This window comes from Cupressus sempervirens, chromosome 5, assembly GCF_028749045.1.
Source record: "Cupressus sempervirens isolate cs-2001-9-10 chromosome 5, ASM2874904v1, whole genome shotgun sequence".
NCBI lineage: Eukaryota > Viridiplantae > Streptophyta > Pinopsida > Cupressales > Cupressaceae > Cupressus > Cupressus sempervirens.
Window position 1 is genome coordinate 350,008,446 of NC_143122.1, and position 22,067 is coordinate 350,030,512.

The window sequence follows — 22,067 nt, forward strand, 5'->3', positions numbered from 1 at the left end:
TGGTTGTCATCGCCAACTATCTTGCTACATGGACCATGTTGGCAGCCTCCATCACTTGATTCTTCAATTTTTCACCCTCCATGTCCTTTCTCTTCATCCACTCCTCGATAAGCACCAATTGTTTTTCTTTCTCTGCCAACTATGAGTCCCTTTGTACTATTAGCTCACTAAGCTTGGCTATTGCACTCTCGGGGGTAGTTACCTGCGAGAGTTCATGTTCCAACTTTGTGCGACTCTTCTCAGCTAGCTATGAATATGCCTTACATTCGTGTTTGATCTATTCATTGACCTTATCTCTAGTTGTACTAGTCTCCTCCACTACCCCAATGAGGTGGTTGTGGCATAATAACATCTCTCTAAAGAAAGTTTCCATGCCATGAAGCGCACGAAGAGCTTGGTCATAGCGACCGTTGACTTGTGGCCATGGAGGTTTCCAGGCAGTTGTCATCTCCTTTATCTCCACCTATGGCCATCTCTTAACTATAAAACTTCTAGCAAGATCCTTTTGGCATTCATCCTGCATAAACATGAGGAATTTCCTTATGACATGAGCAACTAAAGGGGATCCATATCCTAGTTCCCCAATGATATCCTTGTGGTTTTTGAAAGGAGCCCAAGAGACTCAACTAGCGGTTGTGCGACCTCTAGTGGAATACCCAACAACCATGAGTCAATGTTGGATCTTAACCTTAGTACCCTCAATCGACATTCTTTCACCTACAACACCCTTGGCTAGCATGTCTCACCCTCAACACCCTCGTCTAGTAGTGGCTCACCCTCAACACACTCAGGTAGCAATATCTCACCCTCGACTTGAAGTGGCTCACTATCAACACCCTCAACTAAGAGTGGCTCACCCTCAACACCCTTGGCACCCTCAACTAAGAGTGGCTCACCCTCAACACCCTTGGCTGGTAATGTCCCACCCTCAACACCTTGGCTAGCGATGTCTCACCCTTGGCTAGTAGTGTATTGCCCTTGGCTAGCTGTGTCTCATCCTTAACACCCTTGGTTGGCATTGTCTCACCCTCGACTGGCAGCGTCTCATGCTCAATTGGCAATGTCTTTCTCTCAACGACAGTGTCTTTCCCTTAACTAGCTTTATCTTGCCCTCGGTTGTTAGTGTCTCACCCTTGGCTAGCAATGTCCTCTCGATTGTTAGTGGCTTGCCCTTAGTTGGTAGCTCACCCTCGGTAGGCAATGGCTCATTCTCAGCACCCTCGGCTGGCAAAGTCAACTGAAATACTACCATGAATGCGGCCAACAAGGTAGCAAAGGGATGAGTGTATTGTGTGGTGACGGGAATTATGTTGATATATTGTACATTGTCAATAGCGAAGGTAATTAGTAGGGGTCCAAACCGTACATAGGCAACCTAGTTGATGAGTTGTTTGGTGGAAGTGACAAACAATCTCCATGGTTCCCAACTGCATATGGTGGCACTAGATGTTTTAGGAACAAAGGGTTTTACTTCCTCATTGCAAATTCCTAAATCTAAAACCCTACCCTAGAATCCAACGAAAGTTTAATAAATAGATTCCCTCATGTTCATCATTGTACACTCATAAATGATGATGATAATCATTAAATTTGTATACTAAAGTCATAAATTAATGAGGTGAATTCACAACTCTCCATCTACAATTTACAATAGATAGGACAGCATTGACATGTCATAACATTCTCATTACTAAGCCAAAATTTGAAATTCTGTATATTTTGAAAGAGTGAAAGCCAAGAACAGAACCCATAAAATAATTAAGAAGAAACCCAAACCAGCGCGATCATTTCTCTTTGCAACTCTACTTACTAGATTTCTTCTAAAAATAGGATAGCCTTTGAAAACTATAATCTAGCACATTACTCAGCAACTTTTAAATCTCAATAAGTATTGGAAAGGTGGAAGAACCTATGTTACAAGAGGATGTGTCCCCGGCCAAAATGGGGATGTCCCTAATTGGAAGTATTTTGGCAATGCAAAGATGTGTCCAAATTGTCCCCTAACATCCCTAAAAATGCAATTTTATCTACAAACATCTTGGGGATGCACTTCCAAGAAATGTCTACAAACTTCCATTTGCTCTCAAGACAGACAAGGGATGCCAAGACAACCCACATTTGTCTCAAGGATGGCCTGCAAATAATAGAAAACAGAGGGCATAACAAAAAGAATAAATTTGATTTATTCTGTTTTCTTTTTTCTTATGTTATTGTCAAGGGCATACACTTGATTCTTGCATCAGAGAATAAATGTTGCTATTAGAGTTAAAAATAGTCTTGTATGTCATAAACTCTTCTTACGTCAATCCTCTTGCACTTCACTATTCTATATGGAGAAGATAAGCACTATGTTATTTATTTACTTTGAATTTATAAAGGTACAATATTTTCAGACTTTTGGAATATAAATTTATTTGCAGACAGTTATTCCTATTAACTTAAATTTTTGTTCCAAATAGATGTAAGCCTCCATTGGTATCTAGAAATCTCAAAATATGGGCACACATGTCTTTCACAATAAATTAGGTTTCAACTTATCATCTGTCTTTATGAAAGTTATGGTTACTTTACAGGGGCTAGTAAAAAAATGCATCAGACATGATCATCAAAATCTGCACATAATTTGAGACAAGAGGAAGTACCTAGGCTACAATAAGTGAATCAAGGTGGTACACTATTATGAGTTGTTATATGGCAATGATCACATCAGAAGGTAATAAATTCAAAGTAGATTAACTCCACTATCTACTATATGTTTGTAAATATTTTTTATATTCCAAAAGTTCGGAATATTCCAAAATATATTAAGATTAAGATTAAGAGTTCAATTGAGATTTTCATTTCATAGGAAGAGACAAATAAATTAAGTTTAAACAAAATTTAATTGCATTCATTGACAATTTGCATTAAGTATTATCTAAACATTACAACAAAATGCCCAATTATTATGTGCTAAGGTTCTATGATGATTTCCTTATCAACGCTATCATATGAATATTTGGAATTCTCTATATTTTTTATGTTTTCCCTACTTTTTAATAATTATCCCCAGAAAGTGCCCAGAACTCCAAGTCCCCAAGTCTCATAGGAACAAAGGTTTCATGGCAAGGGACATCCTCAAGAGCACTGTTGCACTGTTTTGGTTTGCTTCAAATGTTTTTAGTTTGCATTATTAAACCATGAACATATGTAATTCTTATTGCTACTTCCTATAAATTTGTCATGTTCCCTTCTTCTAATATGATTAAATAATAAGCAATCATAATTAAATTAAAAATATAAAAGAATAATATAAAAAAATTATTAAGAATTATTTAGGTTAAGTTAAACGTAAGGTCAAAATGCATGAATAGAAAAGTTGTGTATCCCTCAAAAGAGAGGTATAAAAAGGAGAGATGAGAACTTCATTTGAGGAAAAAGGGGAAGGAGGAAGAAAGAGTGGAATAGAAGAATAAATAAGGTATTAAGGAAAATGAAAGAGAAGAAAATAAGGAAGTGACTTTCAAAAGGTGAAGGGTTTTGACTCTTAGATTGGGTTGTGATTATGAAAGGTTGTGACTCTTTGATAGGATTATAATAATGAAGTTTTGTGGCTTTTTGAAATGGTTGTAATTATGAAGGTTTGTGACTCTTCAAAGAGGGACAATTATGAAGGGTCGTGACTTCCCAAAGGCAGCCTCACATGGGGCTATATAAAGGAGAAGGATCAAATGGAATGGGGAAAAATGAGTAAAGGAGAACAAGAGCATATTTAGAGCAGAAGTACAAGGAGGGATGCAAAATAAGAAATGAGAAGGAAAGAAGAAAATAAGAAGTGGAAATACAGATCTTGATTGGGATATGTGCAGATTTAAAAATTAGTAAAGATAGATTTTGCTAGGTATGCCAACCCCATGAAGCATGGGGTCAAAGGGAACAAAGTTTCTGCTCTTGGGCCTAGAGTAGTGACAATCACGGGCACCTCATCATGTCATCCTTATTTCATTCCTTATTATGGTTAGGGTCATGAAAGCTAGATGCTTTATATATTGTTACCTAAATCTCTCGGTTAGGGTGAAGATAGATTATATCATGATAACAATATAATATGGGTATATATGTGCATTTGTTTGCAAGACAATGGACAAAATTCATACATAGTAAGCCACTTCTCTGACCCTAGTTATTGCAATTGTGTTTGTAGGGTATAAACTAAGGCAAGTCCTAGAAAGGGGACATTACAATTCATGAAATATTGTACTAGTTTTAATGCGTGTCAAATGTCTAAGTCTTCAAAATCAAGGCCTAATTGGTTCATGGAGTCATACCCAAACCATTAAAATAACAAACAAGAAATTGCAACGAAGATACGACACATTCATTACATCTACATAATGATCTTTCTCAAACTCATAAACATGCACATGCAACAAAGAAGAGATCAATAAAGATGGAAATTTGTATTGATCGAACATATTGTGACACTCATCTCATATGTGCTCCAACTACACTAACAAGAGTGGTGAAGCAAAAGTTTCAAATAGTACAATATCCTACTATATAAAACCTTTTAAAATGCTAATAATTGGCCAAGGTGAAATTGTTACAAATACCTACTTGAGTGGCTGTCTCTCAAGTTTAAAACAAATAGTTCTAATTGTTAATGTTAGTGTAGTTTTAGTTGGATAAAACTCGTTATACGTGTGTGTGTGTTATATTTATATATATACAAATGTGTCTGTGTTAAATAACAAACAATAATATTAAATACTAATGAATAGACATGTCTTGTGAAGGGACATATCTATCCATATTTCATCTAATATAAGAGAGATGGCTGCCATTTGGAAAGTACATACCAAAAAGGCAGTGCTACTACATTTTGCAGAATTCCTCCATTTATTAACATGGTATCAGAGCAAAGCCTAGGAGGAGGATATCAATGTAGAATTAGTGATAGAAATAGAAATACGTCAGAGTCAGCCATTGACATCAATGAGCAAAAGAAACAAGTACCATAGTTGCAAATTAGAAGCAAACATACTTGGAGGATTCATAAACATCGGCGTAAAAGCTAAGTGGTAAATATTAGTAGGGAATGTTAAACATAACCTGGCCATTCATACCCGCTGACAAGATCACAAGGAAGACTCAACACATCCACCAAATCGCAAGGTATAAGGATGAAGATACAAGCTAGTCATCATCAAGAACTTACATTATACAAATAGGCCAACGTAGCACAACCAAGGACAAAAGGAGAAATATATGAGTTAACAAACTCAGTGATTCCCACATTGAGTGCTCAGCGGAGGAAGACATCAATCGAGACTATAAAAGAACGCAATCAAGGCATTTCAGAGACCGCACCAGTATTGTGGTAATAAGTCTAAATTTGAGGTGATGGGCAAAACACTATGATCGCTTTAAGGGGAAGATATTAACCAATCACAGTGGATATAGGAATATGATAATATAAATGAGAGATAACATATCTATCTGAATCTTCTAAGCATGTGGTATCATTGTACACATGATACTTTGTCATATTACTATACCTATAATATGACTTATCACTTATACTTGTAATAATAGTATTACATGGAATGCAATATACAGGATAAAATCTCGAGGGTGATTAAATTCTTCCTTTATCCAAGATGTGATTCATAGGCATTGATAGGCCTATATCCCAATATGATCCTGAGTTAAGATCTACCAGTACATAGGATAAAATTTTGGAGAATGATGAAATTCTTCCTTTATCCAAGTCATGACTCATAGGCATAGAAATATCTACATCACAATGCGATCTTGAACTCATCCAGATTTGTTAGTAGTTCTCTACTTTTTAGTACATTATCTCAAAGATCGTCATCTCTCATAATGTCTTTTATACAAGTGGTTCATTATCTCAGAGATTGTTACCTCTTAGATAATGAATACAAATGGTGAAGTCCATAACAGTCTATAGCCTGACAATAATAATTTTAACACCAAATTATTTCATTAATAATTTAAAGAATACAGATGTATTATAATTCAACCAAACCAAGTCTTTTTCTGAAGTTTGGTAAGAATATCTGTTGTCTGATCTGCAGTGCAAATGTATTCTAACTTGACAGTTTTCCTGTCTACCATATATCTTACATAATGGTAAGGAATTTCAATATGCTTGGATCTGTCATGAAAAATTGGATTCACAGAAAACTTGATGGAACTCTAATTATCACAATGAATGATAGTGGGATTCATGGGTTGATCAAATAATCCCATAAGTAACTTACTAAGCCAAACGGCTTCCCGAGAAGCCATTGCAACTGTAATGTATTCAACTTTTGTGGAACTCTATGCTACTAATGATTGCTTTCTGCATATCCATGATATCATTGCTAAGCCTAAACTAAAACAATATCTTGAAGTGCTTTTCCTATCAGTAACACTTCCAGCCTAATCTGAGTCTGTGAATCCATGTAAGTTCAAGTCAACTTTCTTATATTTAAGCCCAAGGTTAAGAGTGCCTTGTAAGTATCTCATAATCTGTTTCACTGCAACCAAGTGAATTTCCTTTGGCTCACACATAAACTAAGTTAAGGTATTAACAACATAGAAAATATCAGGTCTTGTATTTACCAAGTACATAAGAGACCCAATCATCTGGTTGTAAAGAGTAGAATCTATGGAGGGCGATTCTATTGTTGCTTCCTTAAGTTTGTGTAGATTAGTCTCCATTGGAGAAGACATAGGTCTACATTTTCACATTCCAAATCTCTTCAAGATCTCTAATGTATACTTTCCTTGATTAAGTATGATGTTGTCAGAGTTTTGCCATACTTCTAGTCCTAGGAAGTAATGAAAGAGTCCTAAATCTTTCATATCAAATTCTCTAATTAGATCTTTCTTGCATCGATCTATAAGATGATCATCACCTGTTATTAGTAAATCATCAACATATAGTAGCAAAATTATCATGTCATCTTTATCCCTTTTATAATAGAGATTTGGATCAATGTCATTCTTAGAGAATCCTAAACTTGTGAGATACGTATCAATTCTTTTATACCATGCCCTTGGAGCTTGTTTAAGCCCATTAAGAGCTTTCTTGAGTCTACAAACAAAGACTTTAGGATTATGAGTTTCAAATCCTTCAGGTTGTTCCAAATATACCCCTTCTATAATCTTCCCATTCATGAAATGTTGTTTTCACATCCATCTGATGTACTTTCCATTCCTTCGATGTTGCAATAGCTAGGACTATTCTTACAGGGGTGTATCTGACAACTAGAGCAAAAGTTTCTTAATAATCAATTCCCTTCTGAGAGAATCCTCTAGCTACAAATTAGGCCTTATATTTTTTAATGCTACCGTCAGCAGCATGCTTGATCTTAAATATCCACTTAGAAGAGACAACAGATTTTCCCTTGACCCTTGGAACAATTTCCCAAACATCATTCTTAATAATGGATTTGTATTCTTCTGTCATGGCATCCTTCCAAACTGTATGTTTGATAGCATCTGAAACATTTGTTAGTTTTGAGTTAGATAAGTCACTCATGTTTGTTGCATAGCTAGAAAATATTTTGGGTCTTTTGCTCTCTCTGAAGGTTCTAGATGGTGCAGCGAAGTCATGTGCTTCCTCTACAGTCTTAATAGCCCAAAGTAGTCTTTTTTTAGGATTTTGAGTTTCCTCAAGATTAAGGTTTTGAATCTCACCTTCGATTCCTTCAATGTTCTCCCTTCGAAACTCAAGATCATGATTTTCTTCAGAACTAAGTATATGAGAGGGGTCTTCAAAACTTAGGGCTCTATTGAATGCAAGCTCTTCTTCAAGAATAACATCTCTACTAAGTTCAATGTTCTTCTGACTAGGTATGCAAATTCTATATGCTTTAGAGGTTTCACTATACCCGACAAAAATGCCTTTCCTTCCGGAGGGTTCTAACTTAGCTCTCTTTTCTTTTAGAACATGTCTATATACAGGGTACCCAAATATCCTAAGATGACTTATATTTGATTTAACCTTAGAAAATACTTCTTCAGGAGTTTTATCTCTAGGGTGGGAGTGAGGACTTCTGTTTTGAATATAGACAGTGGTACATGAGGCTTCTGCCCAAAGATAAAATCCTAACTTCTAATTAAGTAGCATAGCTCTTGCTGCTTCTATAATTGTCCTATTCTTCCTTTCTGCTACCCCATTTTGTTGTGGATTATAAGGAACAATATAGTTCCTCTTAATTCTTGCTTCTTTACAAAAATCTTTAAACAAATTTGAAGTAAATTCCCGTCCATTATTAGACCTAAGAATTTTAATTTTATGTCCTGATAGGTTTTCAGTTAAGGTTTTGAATTCTTTAAATCTCTTAAGGATTTGTTTTGATTAATTACATTTTAAGAAGTAAATCCATGTTTTCCTAGAGAAATCATCTATAAAAAGTATATAGTACAAAAATCCTCCAAGAGAATGACTAATTCTAAAACATTGTTAGATTTTCTAGTGCTAATTTGAAATGGACTTTTGGTGTTCTTACCTAGTGCACATCCTTTGCATATGCTAGAATGATCTTTATTTAATTTAGGTAAACCAGTAACCATCTTCTCCATAGTCAATAAGGCTTTGAAGTTTAGATGCCCTAACCTTTTATGCCACACTCTTTTATATCAGCAGCTTCATTGATTAAGGCTTGAATAGGTTCTATATTTAATTCATACAAGTATCCCTTTCTTTGACCAATCAACTTTGATTTCTTAAATGAAGAGTTCTTAGACTAGGTCATTACTTTATCGTCCATAAATGCAACCTTATGCCCATCATCTTCAAGTGTTGTAACAGAGATTAGATTCCTCTTGATTCATGATGCATAAAGTACTCCTTTGAGATGAAGAGAAATATCCAACTTCAGTTTCAAGGTACAGTTCTCAATTCCTTTGACAGGATGAGTGGAATTATCACCTATGGTAATTTTGTCATTAACTTCTTCTGATATTGAGTCTAGTACTTTGTATCCTGTAATGTGTCCAAATGATCCACTATCAATTACCTATGCTTTGCTTGATACTTAATTTGATAACACTATATACAATACACGTTTCTTAGGATCATAATTTTCCTCTTTCTTAGTAACGTTTGTACAATTTATTTGTTGCTTTGTATTCTTTGGGCAATTTACTTTATAGTGTCCAAATTTTTCACATTTAAAGCATTTTATTTTGGATAAATCTCTCTTAGGTTTGTCATTTCTTTGATGAGCCTTCTTCTTCTTACCTTTGTAGGAATTTGTGTTGAGAACATAAAGTTCTTCATCTTCACTTTTCAATTTCCTTCCTTTCTCGAGTTGCCTAGATTCTTCTTGAAGGCAATCTCCTTTAAGTCTATATTGAAGTCTGGAAGTTTGTCTTTAGCACTTACTCCTTGTGAGAATATTTTCCATGAATCTGGTAATCCATCTATTGCCATTAATGTTAGTTCTTCATCATCAATTATGTACCCAATGCTTGTAAGTTCATCTCTTAGACTAGCCACCCTTAAGAAGTATGAATTCATAGATTCTCCCTTCATTATTTTTATATGATTTAGTTGCCTTTTTAATGAAAGGGTTCTAGTTGCATTATTAACCTCATATGCATTTATTAATGCACTCATCATATTGAATGTTGTCTGATGTTTCATTAGCATAGGTACTATTTCATTTTTAACTCCATCTAATATGATTTTCATGGCTTTCTTGTCTCCTTTGATCCAGTTAGTTTTATAAGGATTGGCATCAGGTTGCTTGGATTCCCTTATCAACAAATTGTGTTGCATCATTTTCTTTAAGAGCCATCATAATTTTGAATTTCCATGCAATGAAGTGGTCTTTTCCATCAAACCTGTCTTCAAGTCTGATTGCATTGGCCATTGTAGGTAGAAGGATGTTGCTAGATATGTTTTAAATCTGATTATCAATTTGTAGAGTCAAGGTTTGATTACCAGAGCTCTCATACAATGTAAAGTTTATGAAAATTTTGATAATTAGAGTGTTGATGAAGTAATTATAATTTGTTGAGACTAACCTTCAGATATTATGGACTGAATATAATCAATCCTGAAAGTAAGTTCTGAATTTGTTATTAATTCTACAAGTAGATCACCTAGGGTTGAATGCTAGAAGGAGCAGACTTGTGCAATAATTGTGCTTTCCTTCTACAAACACACCCCTATTTTATACATAACCCAAGGGTCTTGAACTTGCAACAAGCACACCCCTTCCTAAGTCGGCCTTTTCCAAATCATGTCCCTTCCTCAAAATCGGCGCCAATTCTATTTTGACTAATGATTAGTGGTTAACTAACCACATTAATCAATAATAGGTCTAATAAGACCTATAGAAATTTGTCGATTATTGCTAGAGAAAGTATAATGATTCTAGGTCCATATTATAAGGTTATTCATGCATCTAGTTCAGACCAATCTAATAAATCAGAATATTTATATTGTTGGGTTATCAGGAAGTAACAAATGACATACATAAGGCCATTTTTACTCCCAATATCATTACTCAGAGTATTTGGTAAATATCATTTGTTGATATTTAGGAGGCCAATATTCATGATATCAGATGTGATATCAAAATGTTGAATATCTTCTAATCGAAGATATTACATTGAGGTAATATATGGTCCTGTGTTTATCCTCCCTAACTAAGAGGGAGTGTTAATGTTAGTGTAGTTTTAGTCGGATAAAACTCACTAAAGATGTGTGTGTGTGTGTGTGTGTGTGTGTGTGTGTGTGAGAGAGAGAGAGAGAGACTAACTATTATATTAAATACTAATGAATAGACATGTCCCATGAAGGGACATCTCTATCCATATTTCATCTAATATAAGAGAGGTGGCTGCCATTTGGAAAGTACATACCAAAAAGGCAATGCTACTACATTTTGCAGAAATCCTTCATTCATTAAAACTAATGATAGCCTAACAAATAAATTTGGAACCTTAGAATGCCTTGCATTTGTTCTAAGAAAATATGTAATGACTAAACGTTTGAATGAACAAAAATTGGAAATGTGTAGATTTTTTATGTCTTAGAGTCCAACAACTTGTGAGAATGTCAAAATTCTGAGAACATTCGAGATTTAAGGAAACCCACAATACCTTGATCTTAATTGATGTTTCTCTAATATTTACATCCTAAAATGCATGAAAACTAATTTAAAAATATGCTTTCATTCATCACGCCTTTGGATCTAATGTGAAATGGCATGAGGAAGCCTAGGAAATTTGTAGTGAACAACATTCAAACATGGCTTGACTTTTTTGGGTTTTGCTAAATTAATTTGTTGCATTAATTAGGGCAGGGTCATACTCACCTCTATCTTCTTTAAATTTGTGGCCTTTTGATTAAATTATGGTTTTTGGGAACCTACAAAATCAAATTGGTTGTTTGAAAGGATTTTTAGGTCATTGATGGCATTTTGGGCATTACAAGAGTGAAAATGGATATACTTGACATTTGGCATGCTCATGTTCATTGACAACATATTTGCAATTAAAATATTCATATTATTACCCTTTACCTACCCTATCAGAGTTTTTTTCTCTTTGTGAACCATGTCACATAGTCAGTAGAATAGTGAAATTTTAAGAATGTCACATTGTCGGCAAAATGCAAACATTGGAACTATGTTGCACCTTTTCATTTGCAAACTCATGAGCCATGTGACACTTAAAAACTAGTCATTTGTCCTTTCTCCCTCTTTGTTGTATTTTGTTGATGTTCACTAGTTCAATAAATTGTGAAGTTGTCATTATCCCTTCACACATTGTCTTTAGGTAATCGTTAAAGCCTTTGGCCTTTGTAGAACCATGTGGAAGGTTCAAGAGGTCTAACCAAATGCATAGTCTTTTCTGCTAAGTCTAACCAAATACATATTCTTTTCTGCTTGCTTTCACATTGGAGATTTGGACAACCTTTTACATGGTTGAGGTTCAAGGTTTGGGATTATTGAGGAAATTCTAACTTAAGGCAAGTAGATGGAGGTAAGTTAGATAAGCTGATAAGTAGAAAGGAAAGTCAAAGTTCTAGTGAGGCATGAAGAGGGAGGGGAGACAAAAAATTGAGTTTGAAGGGGAACACATAGGGATTGGTTGATTTCATAAGATCGGACAAGGTTTGAAAGGAATGCCAGATCCAAATGTCTAAAAAATAGACTAAAAAATTTTTAGGAGGTGAGGGGCATTGGGATACTGAGTTTGACAAGTAAGTGATACTTTAGGAAGGGAATGTTTGACAATATGACTCAAAAGCAAGGTTGCATGGGTACTCGTACCCACACCCCTGGTACTCATACCCACTGAGTACCCACGTACCCAAGTACCGGGTACGCGTATCCCACGTACCGGGTACTCGGTGGAGAGCATCATAGCTAAGGACCTTGATTAAGATTCTGATTTTTTTTTTTGGTTTTTTATTTTTGTATTAGCTTGTTGTTTATCAAACGTAATTCAATACCAAATCAGTTTGAAACTTTGATACTCATTAACAATAAACTTTATCACTGTTCAGGTCATAAGTTTATCATTTGCAATATGTCATTGTTATATGATTTAGGATCCTCTTGTTCATGTTTAAAGTCTGCCTTCTTTGTTATGCATCTAAGCATTTATCATGTATTATTATTTCAAACATATAGCAAATCTGAAACTGAAAACAATACATTACATTTGCAAACTTTATCACTATTCTTGTTTTGAAAAACCATTGTCATGACTCATAATTTCAGATGTTTTATAAATATAAAGGTATAATTTTTAAATAAGTTTGACATACCCAAGTACCTCCGTCCCCTATTATGAAAAATAATTTAAACATTAAACATTCAGCAATAGCATATATATATATTTCAAATTTCTTGTTTTGAATGCTCAATGTCATGACTCATGACATATATTTTCTATAAAATATTAATTATATAGAAAAAATAGGCATACACACGTACCCCTGTCCCCTATTTTGAAAAATATGCGTACCCGTACCCGTTCTTGTACCCGTACCCGTTCCCGTACCCACGTACCCGTGCAACCTTGCTCAAAAGACTTGGAAACTTTTAAGCATATAGGAATTCAAGCACATAACCCTTATTTTTAGAATTTTATTGATTTCGACTGTTTCCAACATGAGGGTATCATAGAGTGCCACACCAAGCAAAAAATCACAAAAAAAACCTACGCAAAGATTTCTCAAGTCAGTCAGATAAACAAAGAGGGACTTGAGAAAAATTTGTGATGGAAAGATGGAGTCCAAATAACTACTATTGCACAAAACATATCTCTGATTGAAACTCTATTGCTCTAGTTCTAGATTTGGTTTTGGGGAGTGACAATTGTACAACTCCGTCGCTATGATTTTTTATTTATTTTTTGTGTATTTGGTTTACCATATTTGGTTACCCTAGTTTTGTCACGCACATGGTATTCTGTATTTTGAAGGAATTTCTATCTGTAAAACATCTATTCAAATGATTTCTCATTTCTTCATTGTTGTTAAGTCTAACCTTAGCATTAGTCATATCCCCCCTTATCAAATTCATCAAATGATGAGTTCATATCTTCCTCAAATTCATCTTTTTCCTCAAGGTGGTCGAAATATCATGGCAAAGAAAGTGACTTGCATTTGTTTGGTACTAGATTCATTTCAATTGGTGTTTCGGTTCCTCGTTGAAGATGAGGATTCACATTGTGCACCATTACATGGAGTTATACTAACATCATTTGCTCCATGTGCTTGCATACTCCAAGCAAGGAGATTCATGAGTTGTTGCTTCCTACCATTCAAGGACCTCATCAAGTTGAACAATTACTGCTCTATATCCATATGTGCAATTTCCTTAGGTTGATGTGCCAACTGTATCTGTTTTTTATTTTTTACCTTTTCCATAGGTTGAAAAGATCAAAGCTTTGATGAGACTATAGCAACTCCTACTAAATGCACAAATAACATACACAAAATACTCTAGTAATAATTATACATTTTTATACTCCAAATTTTTTTCTACTAACAACACACATTCAAAGGTAAGTTGGCCATTCTAATAACATCTTACTATGTACTCCTAGCTAAACTTTATACTAAATGATATGTATCGCTCTTCAAAAAATTTATCCCCAACATGATACGTCCAAGCCTAAGTGTTATTTTGTCTCTGGTGGACCCAGCAGATTTAGGCTTTAGCCATGCCACTAACACTAAAATGAGACTTGATTGTTGGTTAATTATCCTAAAGTCCCTTCCCTTCAGCCTTATGTGTTTGTTTTATAGACCCAGATCCTGGCAAATCTCAATCATAGCAAGCAGTCCACTGAAGAACACTTACTAAAAATTGTCAATCCACAATCATAGGTATTTTCTCCTAAATTGGTGGCAGTTAACTAGTCGATACACCCTCGATTAGTGGTGTTAACTGAGAGGCACTGGAGACTCAGCCACTGCTTAACTGGAAGACAGACACTCAACCGCTGCTCAACTGGGAAACACAAGACTCAGCTGTGATATTCCTAAAATGCAACATACGTTTCTAACTGAAAACTGAAAATACCTACTAGCTTATCTAAATGTTAATCCTATGTTGACAGTGTATTCTGTAAATGGATGTGGATTGAAAAAGGGAACTTGACAGTTTGTGGAAACAAACATAAAAATAGGATACCTTGTTGAAGTCCCATGACCAGTCTTTGTTTAAGGATCCATATGCACAACCACCAAGTTAGAGCTTTATTATAAAATGGACAGATATTATTCATGAATAAAAAGCAAGAACAACAAAAAAGATAAAGAATTGCAGTAACTAAATCATATATGTTTTGGAGTGAGAAGGTTTCTATCAGGGAGCTATGTATCAGTCGAGAGGTGATCTCACTGACTTGGGGACTGTAACTAATTCCAGGACAAATCACCCCAGGCAGAAGGAGGCTTGTCCAACCAGTTTCACCTCTGCAATATCTGGAAGGAGGCTTGTGCAATCCCAATTGGGTGTTAGGCTGTTTACTTAATGGCAACATTAGGAAAAGCATAAACTAAATCATTAACATATCTAAGAGAATTGTCGTTAGTTCCATCTTCACCAATCTTTACTATCATCACACGGTAACAAAACCAGAATGGTTCTCTCATCTCTGTGTGAATAAGTCACAAGTATTTTGGTAAAGGATCCTTGTCAATATCCATTAAAAGTTCTTGGTAGAATTTTGAAAGCAAACTTTCTGAGAAAACTATTGAAGGAACAAAATTATACTCTTTTTATACCTGTACCACTGAAGGCTGTGATTGTTTCCAAAAGGCTGCACATTTCCTCACTATATATCTCCATGATATTAACCTTCACAATTTCACCTCCTTTATAGATAAAAGTTTCATTCAAATGCAGAAACTTGAAAACAACGCAAAGCCTTGACGACAAAATTGTAAAAAGTATTGTAATACTAATGATATCTAGATTAACATAATTACAGAAATCCTGAACCCCGCTGCTAGATGAGGACAAATAGCGTTATATTGAAGTGTAATAACTTACAACGGATAGATTTCATAGAATTGGGCAATCCAATAACTTTACCCCAGGGCATAATCTCAAAAAATAGCAGACATAATTTCAACAAAAATTCAGCTGGATTTTATTAAAACGGTGATACTGGGGAAAAATATGATCTAACTTGTAAGGTTGTTAACCAAATGACGAGGTTGACGAGGTTGGTCTTCAGAAAGATGCTTTTTTGTTTATTCACATGCAAACCTACAGACATGAGTTCAAATATACCAAAGAATTGGTAACTTTCAAAATCAATATTGACAAAAGCATCCTAACTTGAAAAGACAGATATATAGACAAAAGCTAAAAACAAAAGAGGAAGAGATTGTTGAAGTTACTAAATGATACTCTTTTTGGATTGGAAGATTGTATTGAGGACAGATATATTGTAATGGGGGGCACCCATCCGTCAAGGCATTAAAGTGGCTGGAGTATTATAACTAATTGCAGGAGGAATCACCCAATTGCGAACAGCCAACAATCTCATCAGTATGTGCTCAGCAAGAGATTTTACCCCACACAGTTGGGTGTCATCATGTCATGCTGTCAGCTCAAAGGCAAATCTTGGGGTTCATAAAGGAGAATCTTGACTACCTCTAAGAATTATTACGAGTGCCATTCTAGCCAAGTCTGGGTGTCAATATGCTGTACTAAGTCCATGGGCGTGTATGACTAAATAATAAATAATTTTTGGTATCCTGCATAAGTCCCCAGTTTGATCATTTGATGGTGGACATATATCAATGGCCAAATGAAATGAAATCAAACAATAAAAGCATCGGGTCTTACAGCGTGTGACTCCAGGTAGAAGTTTCCTTGATATTGAGTAAGGAACAACATCCAACTCATGAGGTGTTTGAAATGGGATAAAAACATGTTACAAGCTAGAGTTGCTGTTGCATTAAAAGATCGACCTGCCTAGACTTATAGAACACAAGAGATAGTTAAGCCATGTCGCAAATCTGAAAGGAGAATATTGGCGGTTAGTCCGACTATACAACATCCAATTTTCTGTGGATTTAAAATGGGTAAGACAACAATTTTTATATCATTTAATGCATCCCAATATGCTTCATTGTATCCCTCAAAAATATACTTTACCCGTTTCTAGACCAAAAAAAGGTTATGAATATCCACATAACGAGCAAACTAATTATCATGTAAAGAGAAAGTAGAAGGAATTGAACTACCAAAGCCAAAACTGGACTTCTGATCTAAACTAAACCTTACGGAATGTAACTTGACCTTCCAGGAGAAAAGTCTCGCTGAAAACATTTGTCCATCATTTGGAACTCCAATTTTTTCAAGACCTTCCCGAATGGAATTCAGATATGTTTCACAGTCTCAATGGAATAAAGTTTGCCCTTTCCAATATGGATCGCCTAAGGAGCTCGATTTGGCCTTTTGGTAAAGGGACCAATTGAAAATTTACCGACGAATGCAAAACAAATTTGGACAAATGAAAAGAAAGAAGGAGAATAAAAGTATCAAATTCTTACTCTCTTTGGACTGGCACCACCCTTAGCTGAGCTCCTTGCCAACAGATCACACACTTCCTCATTGTAAATCTCCAAAACGCTCACCTTCACAATCTCATCTCCCTCGTCCATGATATGATGCAGAGCCCTGTAAGCAATACCACCTTCTTTCATATCCCCGAACATGGTATAACTCTTCCCTGAACCTGTCGCTCCATACATTACAATAGTGCATTTTCCTCCACTCTTCACTCCTTCCACTCTTGTTTTAATGTATTTGTCATAGAATGTTTGCAACGCCTCTTCACTCCATGAAATTCCATCTAGACTAAAGTCCATATGCTGTCCCGACTCAGATTTTATTCTTATACCCTTGTTGTCAGCTAATTGAATGACAATCCCATTGTTTAAGCTGTTCTGCCTTAGCCTGCCTATTACTTCCACTGGGTGGTCTTCTTTTTTCCATTGAATTTTGCCCCCCATTTCTGGAAAAGGTTGCTCCTGATACTGATTTCTCCAGCCACTTTAGCTTTCTTTCTCTTGTACTAGCGTTCATTCTATTCCAGTTCTTTGATCGACTTTTCTTTTTTAATTAGATTCAAATCAATAGATCCGTTGGGAGGACTTCGGCATGACCCCACGATGCAAATTTCATGGTCTCACGGGGAAAATATGATAGGGCCAGGCTTAGAAGTTTCCCCCTCTTATGAATTCAACCGCCACATTATTAGAGTGACACTATGAAATAATGCTTTTCTTTGTGGAATCGAACGCATTTTGAGAAATCCGTGTCACATTGCTAAGTTTTTTCGTAATTATTATGCCCATTTTGTGTGTTTTGCTAATCATTACCTTTCGGATGATATTGGAAGAGGAAGTGAGAATTTTTTTTAATAATTCAATTGTAGAATGGGCATTTCTCATATCCCTTGGAAACCCAATTTTTTTTAAAACGTTATTTAGAATTAATGAAAATTTAATGGATTATTTTTTTTGGTAGATTCCTTTGGGTTTTGATATGGGGCTTTTATTACTATTATTTATAATTTATATTTACATCAAAGTTATAATTACATTTTGTAAAATATAAAGGGGAAGTATAAAAAAAATGTAAAATTTAAAGGGGAAGTAATAACAAATTGTATCAATGTTTTTTATATAAAAGCAACCAAAACTAGGGGGTTGCTTCTTTACAATAGTGGTGAAACAACAAGTAGAAAACCAACAGATAGCCATACAGAACCCCTAACAATTTACATCAAAAAATAAGTAACGACATAACAACAATTATAAGTACTAGAGTTCCTACTCTTAATACCAGCAAGGTTTAACAAGTTAACAAAAGGCATGTAGGTGCTCATTGCATCATACCACCTACAATCAAAATCGTAGTTCATTAGAAAAAACAAAATCATCCCTAGAGGATGGAGAGTAAAAACCAACAGAGCACCAAAAAACCCCTGGCACCAGGAGGTCACTAACTGACATCTTTTTTCTTTCCTTTCCCAACTAGGAGAACTTTGATCCAGTCTTTTGGCTCACGAGTCAGAGAACTTTGGCCCAATCTTTCTCTGACTTGCGAGCCAGAAGCTAGAGAGTGGTCACAACCGCATGGGTTACCTTTATAGTGAACTTTGAGAAGAGGGTGAAGCCCTCTTCGAACACATTGCACCTGTCCTTCAGCTTCTAGAGGTCTTTACAAGTAACAGCCCCATCCTTCGTATTACCTAGGCTTAGAGCCCTGATGCAATTTGCCAGAGAATTCCTTTTGTCATGCACATCTAGATTGTTAGTGGGGGCCCTTAAAATTTCCAGACCATCTTTCCTTATAGGGGAGGAGATAGTGTCCAGGGAGCCATTATCAAGTTTGGGGTTATCTTGGTTAACAGTAGAAGGCAGAGTGATGGTGGAAGGAATATGTGTGGTTTCTTGGGAGGGGTCCTTAGAAGGGTTCTTCGCCTCAAAATCCCAAGTGCCATCAACAGTGTCATCCCACTTCTCCACCTCTTTATTAGTCTCATCCTTCCTCTTCTCCTGGCCATCCCTCGAGATCTTATCACTCTCCTCTGAATTGGTATCTTCCTCCTCCTCCTCCTCAGAGCGATTGGCCTTTTTTTTGTATCTACCTCAGGTCTTAGATATTCTTCCTGACCTTCTTCTGTTCCCACATATTTCATCATTTGAATCCCCAATTTCCACCTCCACCCTCCTATCAATTTTAATTTTTTATTGGCAATCGGCTTTATGGACAAGGTTTTGTTTTTCCTACCCTTAACTAGGGTTTGTTTTGTTGAGGGTTGAGGGGTAGGGGCATAGCTACCATCCGCAAACTCCAGACGAAGGGGGGCCTAGAGGAAAGGAGATTATCAATGGCTATCACACAAGGAGGGCAAAGGGCCAGGTGGAATTGAAAAAGATGAAACACGAGCCCTTGGTATAAAATGGTGAAATTAGCCCCCTTTTTTCTCCCTAACATCCATCACAGGCTCTTCGAGGGCATGCATTAAAAAAAGAGGGAATGCAGACTAACTCGCTATTACAAAAGTAGTTAAGCAAAGGGGAATGGTAAAAATAATACACACCGTGTTTTCCTTCTAGAGTGAGATACTTCATTATGACCAAGCACATATCATCCCAAGGATCCATAAGCTTATCTCTACTAAAAGTACCACAATACTGGTTTGGGGCCCCAGTGCCTCTGAAAAAACTAGATAGGCTAGCTTCATCTGCCACCTTTCGTAGTCTTCTGCCATTTCCTGCCAATTATGTCTAGGCTTGTTGCCATAGCCATGGTCTCCTCATTCACTTGAAAGGGTGATGCCATTGATAGTAACCCACCTATCCTTGTAGCTATTGATGAATTGTTGAGAACAATTCTTGTCATAGCCAGCCATGGCTGCATGTAAGGGACAAACTCTCCTTCCTTCAACATTATCCAAGTTGCCTGCCTTTTGGAAAAATCATCCATCTTCGTGGGCTTCAATCTGTTAAGGTCCCCACCCATGGAAACTTTATCCTCAAAGATATCTTCTTCCAAAATCTCGGTAATTTTCATTGGCAAGAAGAACACCACTCAGAAAATCATATAGGAAGGGCTAAAAATGGTGTATCTAGTGGTTAAAATGGCTTTTTCCTTATACTTCACGAGGATGCAAAATCTAGAATGTACTAGCTAGTTTAAAACATCATTACAGGAGTGCAAATAATCTGCACGTAATACCTTAATGATCTGGCATTAATAATAATGGAAACTTTTTCTGTAATCATCCCATACCACCAAAAATGATGGCGCTATTTTTAAAGTTGGGGTTATTAATTTCTTCCCCTTTTTCGTGCCCTTGCATGGTGCAATCCATATGGTTGATCCTCGCGAAATGTCTTGTCAAATTCAAAGTGATCTTAACCATCATAATAATAGCAAAGCTGCCAAATTTGCCCATTCTCCAAATTTGGATACTCATCAATCATAGTTTAGAGGGGTCTTTTCCCTACTAATGAGGAAATATATATAATTTGGTAACATTTTAGTACTCTTCTAGCTTTTTATGCTCTCGAAATCAAAACCCAATGCTGCCAGAGTGTCAGCCACCGCATTGCCTTCCCTGTAAGTGTATTGTAAGTCACAATGATCAACGGTTGTCAAAAAATGCCAAATGTCCCCCATGATGCAATGCAGAACCCAACCAAGTTGAGCATGCCCTTTGATAGAGTCTACGATGAGTTTAGAGTCACCTTCTATGGTTAATCTTCTAACCTTCATCTCCACAACAAATTATAGACCCCAAATTAAGGCATTGGTCTCTGCCACATTATTAGTTCCCTGGCCCAAATTCCCCGAGAAGGCTAACAACACATCACCCTTTTTGTTTTGTTGCACACCTCTAGTTGCTGCCAAACTCCTACGTGTCACACCATCGAATTTGAGTTTGATAGTAGACAATTGTGGGAGGGATCCAAGATGTACTTTTTCTTGCTAACATTTTGGAGTTGTCAAATTTCTGGAAGCTGGGGAGAATATTCCAATTCCCTACAATATCCTCCTCCTTCCTGCTCAAGGGTTCTTGTGGCACTCTGAACTTAGTCACTATAACATTCTCCATAATGAGTTTTCTCAATATCTCTCCCACAACCTCCTCTCCCCTTTCCTCCTCCTAAAAGACTTTGTTATTCCTTTCCTTCCAAACGCTCTGACAAACATGTGTGGGGACGAGATTCCAAAGGATTCTAAGACAGGGGTGGTAGAAGGGGCAATTCTAGTTCTCCACAAATTGTTCCATGCCTTTGTTCATGACCCAAGCCAATGGGAATTTGTTCCAAATGTAGGACTAGACCTTTAAAGTATAGGGTCATTCAAGAAAGAGGTGCAAAATGCTTTCCTCTTCCTCCTTGCAAAGGTAGCATCTATTAGTAATTGGTATGCCTCTCCTTCTTAGGTTGTTAGTAGTTGGGCTAAGTATGCAATGGAAGTAAGTGGTGATTGATCATTTCCTCCAATTCTTTAACCAGAGGGTCCTCTCTATTAGGAATATTCGTAGTAGATAAACTTTTCCATTTCCTTTGGTCATCAATATAGTCCTCTACCTTCACCCTCACCATTCTTTTTAAAGGTTCCTGAAGGTCGTTGAATTTGTTGTAGATTAGGGGTTTCCCCCCTAACCAGTTGTCCTCCTAGAATCTAATTTTTTTTACCATTTCCTACCAACCATATCACCCCTTTCCTCAAAAGAGATCTATTCTTGAGGATGTTGTTCCATACCTTATAACCACTAGGGAGATCATTATTGAGGAGATTGTATCTGAAATGGGTGTTGGCTATGTATTTGGCCCTCATGATTCTTCCCCAATTGGTCTTATTTTCCACCAATCGCCGCCTCATTTTAGTGAGTAGTGTTTTATTCATATCAACAATTCTTCTTATTCCCAACCCCCCTTTATCCTTGGGTTTGCAAACAATATCCCAATTGATGAGTTTCCATTTGTTTCTCTCCTCCATGCCAAACCAAAGGAAATTCCTTTGTAGTCTTTCAAGTTTTTCTGCCATACTCTA

The 22,067-nt window shown here is 36.2% G+C and overlaps 1 protein-coding gene across 2 annotated transcripts in view; it reads right to left on the minus strand.

Moving 5' to 3' along the window:
- Positions 1–17,740, minus strand: part of LOC149556156 (uncharacterized) — a 36,780-nt gene extending 19,040 nt beyond the window's left edge. For both annotated transcript variants that reach the window (XM_089830283.1, XM_089830282.1), the window contains exon 1: positions 17,042–17,740. In XM_089830283.1, coding sequence (XP_089686409.1) covers positions 17,042–17,503 — 462 coding nt within the window. In that variant the 5' untranslated portion in view covers positions 17,504–17,740. The remainder of the gene's footprint in view (positions 1–17,041) is intronic.
- Between the last annotated feature and the right edge of the window lie 4,327 nt (positions 17,741–22,067).